The following is a 10308-nucleotide window of genomic DNA, read 5'->3' on the forward strand; positions in this document are numbered from 1 at the left end:
GAGGAAGCATGCTCATTTTGCTGCTTGGAGCCACATGCCAAGTATATTCTAAGAATGGTGTGATTATCACCCAATCACCCAAGAATGTCGTGACCAAGTGAGTGACCAAGAATTGGATGCTAAACAAAATGTCATCAAACATGTGATTGGGCCACCAACTGTTTCAGTCTTACCTCTGGTCATTTCAGTTGTGTACGTGAGCTTATTTGAGCTTCGTTTCAGTCATGAGTGTTGATGACTGAAGCAGTGACATTTTGCAACACTGCTCACAGCTAGAAAAAGTCATGATTATGCCTACGACGGCATTAAGCTCAGCTTGTCAGCCAGAGTATCTCGTTTGACTCAAGCACTTGCTTGTCGTGTACGGAATATCATGACGCACTTTTATTGACTATCAGAGCAATGAGCATCATGGTACCACGAATATGTTCATTGTTTTCGTTGGTGAATATCACGTGATGCTCATGACACATTTCCAGCACTGGCATAAACCTCATACATTTAACATCTAGTTGCTAATTTCTTCTCTTTCTCTTCCTGTTTTGTTTTCTATTTCCATTTGCGCTACAGTTTACATCGACGGTACCGAGTGGACAGGGGTGAAATTTTTCCAACTTTCGTCCCAGTGGCAGACGCACATTAAGAACTTCCCGATAGCGCTGGTCGGTGCCCCACTGGCACCGGCCGAAATGCTAACCTAGTCAGCTTCATCCTCCGTCTTGACGGAGCTACTACCCACTCCAACATCACCGGCAACGCCCTCGATCATCCATCCGACGCGCGCCGGCCTGGCCGCGTTCGAACCGGCACTGGCATCCAACGCGTCCTTCAAATTGCCACCGCTGCCCCGTTCCGCTGGCTGTGAACCGCCAGCGAATACGCCGTTCCCATCATCGGCAGCAGCGCCCGGTCACTCCGGTGGCGGTGGCGCATCGCGTTTGTTGCGTCCGCGCAGCTGGGCGGCGGTTAGCCGGTCGCGCGGTGGCGATTAAATTTGTTGTATATATTATCCCATATCCAAGCAGGTTGTGCCAGACAGGAGCGCAATGATCCGCGGGCTAGGATCGAACCATTTTCTGTGTAAACGTGTAGGAGAGCAATCAACTGTTTGTGTTTTGTGATTCGATTTCGTGATTTAGTTTCTTTTTTTTCCTATTTTCTATGTTGGTATACTGCCGCATGTGTTTCGTTGGCCCAGTTGCCTAGTATTGTAAACGAAATCAATAGTGTATAGTTCGTTGGCACCGCTTGGCACGCTCATTCCAAATTGCAATGAGTCAATCGGTTAATCGGTGCAAAAACAATAACTTTTAATCCGGTACTGGCGTGGTTGGGTGGCCAGGATGTTTAATTTGTGATAAATCATTGGCTTGAGTGAGATACAGTACATTTCACAGCAACACACACACAATCCCTGCTCACAATGAACGCACATCAATGCCGCTAACCGGCGCAGGGCGGAGTATGTTTGTGGAGGTTTGTGTTGGATATAGGCTGCGCAGAAAAGCGCAAGCAAACAAACTAGTCTTTAGAGCAAAACGCATAATAAGAAGAGATACAAAAAAATACACACGTTAGCAATAATCGAAAATGGAACGCGCCGAATCAATCTCGCACAATAGGTGAGAAACCCCTTTGCCCGGCAGCGCGCGTTTGCATTTAACTCGTGTCAACAGTAGCAGCCAACACGCTGTGTCAAGCTGTCCGGGGTGCACACAGGAGATTCTTGTGTGCATTTGTACTGGAGTAACACGGCAGAAGGAGGAAGGTGTGCTGCACCACGTCTGCACATTACACGCTATCCATAATAGCGTCCTTGTGCCCGCCGCGTCCCAATTGGGCTCCCCCACATCACAAGTATTGTAATCCGCAATTTAATGTTTTCGTTTCACATCGTTTCCCCAAGTGCTGTGGCTTTTTGTTACAACAGAATAAAAATCACAGCAAAGTAATACTATGCAATGCATGCTCGGAACCGGGCTTGGAATTATTTATTATTATTTTTAACAAACTGTTTGTACACCCCCAGTAGAAAGGGATATTAAATCCAATTATTGTGACTTGCGGCGCTCCTCTGTCCCGGAATGGAACGGGAAAGCAGAAAACGATGGCGATTTTTAAGAAGAAAAGAAAAACAAACGGAACCCCAATAGAGACTGCTTGACTTTGTCATAAGTTTTTAGTACGTACTAGTGTGTAAGAATTACAGTGTTTACAAACAAAAGTTGTACAATTGCTCGGTAAAATTGCGAAATGCAGCTTAGTAGAGTTGATCGTGGTAGATGAAATTGGGTAGAAAGAAAATTAGAAAACTGAAAAGGCAACACAATACGACAAAGAAGAAGAAGAAAAAAAAAGAAGTAGTAATGCCGCTGTGTAATATTGCAATAATTAATGAGTATGGCTGGTCTTGTTCAATGGCAAGCGGCCGGTACGTAGGATAAATTAAAGCCGATCTGTACGTGCGCCTCGCAAGTCCCGCGCGCTTACGTGCGAGCGAAAACGGGGAGGGAAATTGTAAATGGAACTGTAGATACTAGCCTGTTTTCGGTTTGCATTAGACATACTCCTTCTGCCCCAAGGCCCTCTGTACAGTTCGTGGCCGTGCGAATGACAGTAGCCAGAGCAAGCAAGCGAGTATGGACGTGTTTCAGTAGCAATCGATCTGCCATCTGTGTATCGCAATAGATATGAACTCAATGTGCTCATAAAAAAAAAAAAAAACATGTAAACTCTTAACGCAACCACGCGGCCAACACATGCAGCATGTATTCGTCGTCGTCGTCGTATACCATGATATTGTAGCTGTAACCCCCATCGTCGTTATCGTAAGCGCAAGATTTCGCCACAAAACTCCCATCCAAAGCACGCACGCATTCAACAAACGTGTACCGTACGATGCGTTTTGCAACTCTGTAGGCCAGAGTGCTAGCCCGAACTCGCTAAACCTAAAATATCATTACCAACTTTCCGGTCAAGCTGTAGCGGGGTACTGTTTTGGGGAAGTCGAGTACGTACAGCGGCTCAATCGACAGAGGAGACAGTAGTGTGTGCATTGCTGATTGCGCGCGTCCCGGCCCAACCGGGTGTAGAGCGCGCACAGCGCAAGTTCAGCGCAATGTCGTAGCGTAATGGCAAGTGAAATGAAGCAGACAGAAGCAGATGTGTGTCATTTTACGTAACAAAAAAAAAAGTATGCAACACAAATGCATTGTAAAGTATTTTATAAGATATTGAGCCGAGAAAGTGTGGATGCAAGAAAAAAACGGTAATAAACGGCTATTGTATGTCGGCGCCAGCAAACCGCAACGATCATCCAATCGATCTCTGATCCGCTCCCTGACGCTGCTCCATACAGCAGGGCGTGGACAGCAGAATATTCGTCGTTTAGGAAGATAGTAATGAAAGCATTTAGAGCAATTGTGTTGCAACCACAAAGATTTGAAAACAAAAATCATGCTCGTGATAATTGATATGCTTGGCGCGCGCGCGTGCGCGGTAAGGGTGCAGAATGTTTCTACTTGAAGAGGGCTAAAGGGGGAGGGGGGGGCGAGCGGGAAAGGGGAAGCTTAACTGTATTCCTCCTTCCGCTTCCCTCCTCCCTCCCTACCTTCAAGGTACACAATAACATACGCATCCCGTAAAATGCACTTACACATATCCCTTGCAATGAAAGGAACAAACTGCATCCAGCGGCGACATCTCTCATCCCCGGAGGGCGGTGGGAGCGATAAAAATCCCCCACTTCCCTCCCACCGAACAAATGCGTTTGTCATTACTTATGGCTGTGGAAAACAAATGTGGGAGATAACTACGAAACAAACGCATAGAAAATCAAACAATACACACTATCGACACATCCACATCACTACTAGAACAGTTTACGCTAAGATTCGACGGCGCAAAACGCTTCGCCTGCGGGCGAAACATTCGGCTTCATCTTTCCTGCTTATCGGTGTGTGTAGGAGGAGCGGGGTGTCACAAACAGGGGGTGACTGAGCCACCTCGCCATCCGACGACTGAAAGGGAAATGTGCATCCTAACGTGGTGGATCCTAACTCTATATTCACTGTCAATTGTGTGTGTGTGTGTAGCTTTGATGCGTGCGCGTGGTCGTGGAGGACTCTGTAGATGTATCCTCCTTCCTCCCTAGCTGCAACTGTAACTTTCTTTCCAAACGATCGTGCGTATATTACTGGTTCAGGTGCACGTGTGTGTATGTATGTCTACTGTAGGTGGCCTTCTGTTTTGCGTTAATATAGCTGGCAAACCCTGTTCCAATTTGGCTTGGCTATTACTAGAACCTTTCTCGCTCTCCTCAGCAGTGTGAATGTTTTCCTTCTGCTCTCTCCGCGTAGCATTAGTGTGGTGTTATTAGTGGCGGCTTCTGGAGTTCTGCTGGTAGACGCGTGAGTGATCGTTAGAAGCACAATGTATACATCCGGTCTTTTCAAACACTCGTGTCCACGTGTGTGTGTGTTTTAGGGCGCCCGATATAGCTGTTTTGCTGTCGATGGTTCAGAAATGTTCAAACTAGTGGAAATTTTTTCTCAGTTTTTTTTTCGGTTTTATTTCCTCCAGTAGCATAATACATGTTAAAACACAACCAAATCACGTTCACGTTTTGCTCGTGCGTATGTGTCAAAAGGACATGTGCGCTTTTTTTTCCTTTTTCCCTGTAAATGTATCCTACATACTCATCCACACACACACACACATACACACTCCCCTTGGTATATGGAGCCCCAAACAGGGAACATCGATAGTATCCTTCGGAAAGAGTGTCTGTGCGTGTATGTGAGTGTTTCTGTTGCGAGTGTCATTAGTTATTATTATTATTATTATACCTTCACCCTTCCCCGCGCTGCGTATGCATCAAACCCCCCTCCTACCCATTGTGCTCTGTGCTGTATTGGCGGGGGCTACGACCGCCTCCCCCTCCCCGAAAGCCAAACCATTAAAACCAATCGCTCTACTACTCCCATACCCGAAATGGCAAGCATAATACATATTTCAAACGTAATAAAACAAACAAACGGAAGCAAAACGTACATTATTAATCACACATTACCCCCATTTAAACGAAGAAAAAAGAAACGCTGTAAAACATAATCCATCATATCCCATTGGTGAAAGGAAAAGGAAGACGAGGAAGAGAGAGAGAGAGTGAGAAAGATAATGGAAGAGAAAAACAATAAGCGCAATAAATGCGCGAAACACTAGGCGGGCGGAAATTATTGCTGTGTATGAAAACAAAGGAAAAGGAAAAGCCCATCATAGAAGAAAGCTTCATCGCCATTGGTAGTATGGTTTGCTCTTCTACGCTGCTTGAGCAACAGAAGCTTCGGCTGTACAAGGAAGCAAGGGAGAAACAGGTAGCATCTTCTAACAAGGCCCGATGCCGCAAAAAACGCAAAGGAAAAGACGCAGACAAAAGCGCAGTGTGTGAGCAGGAGAGAGAGAGAGAGAGAGAGAGAGAGAGAGAGAGAGAGAGAGAGAGAGAGAGAGAGAGAGAGAGAGAGAGAGGGAGAGAGAGAGAGAGAGAGAGAGAGAGAGAGAGAGAGAGAGAGAGATGGGACAAAAAATATCTCAATACTGTTTTATGCATGTTTTAAAATAAATTATATATATATATAGCCAAAACGGAAACCCGAAAATAAAGCTATGAATATTAAATAAAAGATAAATAGTTCCATAAATAGTTGCATCTGTCCTCTGTGTGTGCCACCGGTGTGTGTCTGTGTGTGCGTGTGTGTCTGTACACACACCGGTGGGAATAAATAACAATCTAAGCAAACAGTGGGGGAAAGAAGGTGTGAAACGGAGGGCAAAAAGGGGATGGTAGTGTGCTGTACAATCGGCGGTGGACGGCGTTGTTGGCCGGCTGGAAGAACCTGCATGCACGTGTTGCTGCCACGCGGTGTGTCTCATAGTGCGATCTCCGTCTTGGCCTTGTAGTGCTCGATCATGATGAATTTGCAGCGCAAACCGTTACACCCGCCCATGCCACCCTCGGGCAGGATGAAGGTTTCGTTGGGATGTCCTACCGGTTGGCAGAACTCGACTAGATTACCGTTGCTGCGGGACAGGTCGCGCAGTGACCAGAGGGCGAGGTTTTTCGTTTTCCCGTGGCGTGCAAACACGTAAAACTGCAAACGGAATGGACATTGGGAAGTGGATTTGGATTTGCGGTTTTGAATTTCAACTTACATCGTCAAACTGATCGATTAGATAGCCGACAATCAGTGCCCAGTGGGCCCGGTGTCCTTTGTTGAGGCAGGGCGTATGATTCCGGTCCGGATCGTAACTGTGTTTCGTGGATCGATCGATCTCGAACGTTAAGGAAATGCTACAAAGAATTGGGAAATGGCAAAAGAGGACCATCTGGTTTGTAGAAAAAAAAGGATACGGCACAAGAAACATGGCCCCGAGGCGCAGCTTGATCTGGATGTTCGGGTCGTCCATCCAGCCACCGACGAGCGTGTGGGTGACGGGCTTGTACTCCACCAGGTGCCGGTTCTCCTCCAGCACCTGCTCGAACAGCTCGTTCAGCTGGCGTGCGCTAAACATCTCCCCGTTGTTGGAGTAGCCGCGGGTCACAGCCTGCTCGAGCAGGACCGTCGCCGACGGTGCCCCGTCGAAGATCATGCTGAGCGCGGTCAGGCCGCAGGTCGGCCCGTTCTGCAGTATCGGCTCCACGTTCTGGACGCGCAGCTCGCGCGGCGGCGCATACTGGCAGACGCGGTTCAGGAAGCAGGCCTTCTGTATCTCCGGGTACTGGGTCGCCCAGGCACACTCGCCGGACGAAAGTATGGCGGGATGGTTTGCTGGTTTGCTGATGCGGTTGCTGCTGTTATTGAGCACGTCTAGGTTCAGCTCGGAGAGGGGCGTTTTGGCCGGCGGTGGCGGTGGCGGTGCCACTCCCCCGCCCGACACTGGTGGTGGTGCAGGTGGTGGCGTTGGAGGTGGCGACGGTGTGCTGTTCGACATGGTGCTGGCGACACGCTCCGGGGAAGAGGTGGACAGAGCGAAATGGTCGTGGGTGGGTGGGTGGGTGAGTGCGGAGTGTGTGTGTGTGGAGTAGAACGTAGGTGCACTACGGGGAAGGAAGGGCGATCCCTTTGTTGTGGTTTAGTTGCGCCAGCTTGCGCAAAAGGGAAGGTAAAGGACGCACGGCACACTCCGCCCGCGTATGTGTGTGTGTTTTGCGCTGTGGGGAAGTTTTATTTTCAGTTGACCGATAGCGCGGAAGTGAAAAGAATGAGATTGAAACCACAGTTAGAACGGATACCGAAGGGGGGGGGGGAGGGTTTGGGTGAGGACCATTTTTGGTTTGAATCGGAAACGGGTCTGGGTGGGTGCGTGTGCTGCGTGGAACATAGGTAAAGGCGCGAGGGCAAGGAATGGGACAACGTGTTGTTGGAGAGAGCCGAGGGGGACACAATTCTTACCTGCAGGATGAACGCAACCAAACAAAAAAAGGGTGCCACAGAACAGCAGCAACTGCAACTGCAACAGCAACAGCAGCAAAACAGCTGCGAGCTGAAGGGAAAATAAAAAGGAAAGGCAACAAAGAATTGTCAAAAATAGAATTCGCTGAAAAAATGGTAAACAACAGGTGGACTATGGACGCGCCGTACGGACATGCCGGAAGACTCGAGCAATTGGTATTGTTTGCGTAGTGCGGTGATCTTTTGTTAAATAAAATAGGCAACATTGATAATAATGCAGCTGATTTGGTGTAATCATAAAAAAGTTATAATATTTTATCCATCGCGTAATTTTTTCGGGGCGAAATGAAAGACAGAAATATGGTGTGAAATATTTCAATGAAAAATTACATGTTTAAATTGAAACGTGTCTTAAAAGTACGTTACGGCAAAGGCTTCAGATATTGGGAAAGTTGATAAAAAAATAAACTAAAGAATGGTAAAATATACAGTATTAATCTACAGTGACCGGCATAATAAAGTCTTTTAAGGACGCATAATATGAATTGCCTGCTGATACTGGTATACAGGGTTTCCCAAGATTTTTTTTCGCTTTAATCATAAGTGCGGCAATTACGCTAAACGACCACTAAACGGGTTCTAAACGGCTCAAGCTCTCAACCTTGAATGGAATCTAAAAAAACTTCGTTTAGTAGACGTAAACGACTGATACATTCTAAAAACAGCAAAAAAAAAAAAAAAACTGCTGGGTGTCCCATCTAATGGTGGGGATAGCCACACAGTGGAGCTTTTCTCGCTTGGAGAGCTTTCTCCTTTCCTTTGTACTTTTGTATGGTTTCGCATTGAAGTTATGCATCGCTAGAACTAGTACGGCGATACTATTGTTCAAATAATAAACTCCAATAGAAAACCATCATCACTGAAGCAAGTGATACAGGGTTTCCCACGATTTATTGGTCAGTTCCCATGATTTTTTGGTGCGTTCCCACGATTTTTTGGTCGTATCCCATAGATTTTGGTTCGTTCCCATAATTTATTGGTATTTTCCGATTGGATATCAATACAATTGGACCAAAAAATTCTGGGAAACGACCAAAAAATCGTGGGAACGCATCAACAAAATATGGGAACCCACCAAAAATTGATGGGAACCGACCAATAAATCGTGGGAAACCCTGTAATTGAATAATGGTCGCTGGTGTTGATACCCACGTAACTGGCCACACGACCCGACCATTCATGTGGAATTTTGCTCGGAAAGTTAGAAGGCTATATAGGTCATGATTAGGTGAAACTTGTCGAAACACATTGCAAGTAAAGGATAGCAGCAAATATAATGACGAGTTGTGTAATACACGGTATCTATTGAGCAAAAACCAGTGCAGCTATGACGTTTTCGTTTTTTTTCTATGGATATTTGATTTTCCAGTCGTTTAAGCTTAATCTGTGGCGCGAATTAAGTCTCGAAAGTCCTATAGGCTGGTATGCCCGCGTTGTATGTTACGACAAATAGAAGAAAAAGAAATAGAAGAAGATTTTTTAAATTCAATTGTATCGATTTCCAATGTTACGATTGCAATATTTCGCAGGTACGATCCAAAAATATATGAGAAACGGTGGATATATTTACCGAGAGATGAATTACCAAAAAAATCGAGAACTAACTCATAAATAGTTGGAAACCCTGTAAGATATACGACAAACAACTCCGATTAAATAAATCCACTTAATCACTTATCACCCTCAAAGGCTCTTATAAAGTAGCAATCTGAATTGCTTATTATTTTTGAAGCAAAAGATTTAAAATGTAAACGTAGATGTATGAATAAATGGCGACTAACTGTCTGGACCAATAAATCATATTGGGTTAAAGCAAAGCATGTTTGAAAATTTTGGAAAATAAAATATGCTGAAGCACCTACAACAACTCGTGAAAGCGAAAGGTATCTTAATCATTTATTTAAATAGTATTTTTTTATTTGAGCTAAGTTTTGAAAAATATGCAATAAAATTTAGAAATTTTCAATAAAAATTATAAAAACTATGATATATAGCAAAGCAACAAATAATATTCAAGATAGGAAAAAAGAATCAAGACTTAACAATATTTAGAAAACAGTCAGAACAGAATGCAACATTTCAACCAACACTAATTAACAGAGCCTCAATTAAAGATGGGCATGGAATAGAATAAATTAGAGTGTAGAAGTTAGATGCTACTTTTTTATTTGTGTGCAAGTCTAAAGGTAAATTTATGCCTCTATAATTAAAAGTATTTTTGGTATATTTCACTCTTTTATGTGATCATTGGAGCTGTGGAACATTTATAATTAAAGCTGTAGCTGTGTCAACAAGAACAGCAAATAGCTACCTATAGGTAATTCATTAACACAATTGCTCGCGGTAAATCAATTCACTGCCATGCGAAAGCATCCACTTTAAATGCAATGAGTTAGCTAACAGAATGAAAAACAAAAGTAAATTAACGAACAAACAAACAAAAAAACAAGTGATGCAACAAAAGAGATGATACAAAAGTGCTACAAACATTGGGCTTTTTTTGTCTTTCGCTAGCCAACCAAATCCACACAACGTACACATGTCGCCCGCCCTCTCTCTCTCCCTTTGTCTCTCTCTTTGGCAGACACTAATGGCATAAAAAGACCCCCCGAAGGATGCAACATTCATCTCACCTGCGACATGGAGGGAGGGTTTTTTTTTCTCCTGTCCAGTTGTTGTTGTGGAGTTTCGATAGTACTGCTGCTCCCGCAGGGCAAACGTACTCAGCTGACCACGCTGACTGCCGAGGCTGGAGTGGATGAAAAATCGAATCGAATTCCCACTACTCCCAGTGGCC

The 10308-nt window shown here is 45.0% G+C and overlaps 2 protein-coding genes across 2 annotated transcripts in view; one reads left to right on the forward strand and one right to left on the reverse strand.

The window, feature by feature from the left end:
* The window catches only part of LOC121589390 (phosphofurin acidic cluster sorting protein 2), a 45049-nt gene extending 39550 nt beyond the window's left edge, over positions 1-5499 (forward strand). Inside the window, exon 12 of the mRNA XM_041908291.1 lies at positions 571-5499. Within this exon, the coding sequence (XP_041764225.1) occupies positions 571-701 (131 nt within the window). The 3' untranslated portion in view covers positions 702-5499. The remainder of the gene's footprint in view (positions 1-570) is intronic.
* An 11-nt stretch (positions 5500-5510) lies between these two features.
* Positions 5511-7512, reverse strand: LOC121589408 (UPF0692 protein CG33108). The gene is made up of 4 exons (XM_041908328.1): positions 7452-7512; positions 6410-7210; positions 6211-6307; positions 5511-6149 (listed from the first exon to the last, which is right to left on the reverse strand). The coding sequence occupies exons 2-4, from the start codon at positions 6988-6990 to the stop codon at positions 5928-5930; spliced, it is 900 nt and encodes a 299-aa protein (XP_041764262.1). The 5' UTR covers positions 6991-7210; positions 7452-7512; the 3' UTR covers positions 5511-5927.
* Positions 7513-10308: the final 2796 nt, after the last annotated feature.

This window comes from Anopheles merus, chromosome 2R (assembly GCF_017562075.2).
Source record: "Anopheles merus strain MAF chromosome 2R, AmerM5.1, whole genome shotgun sequence".
NCBI classification, from domain to species: Eukaryota; Metazoa; Arthropoda; class Insecta; order Diptera; family Culicidae; genus Anopheles; species Anopheles merus.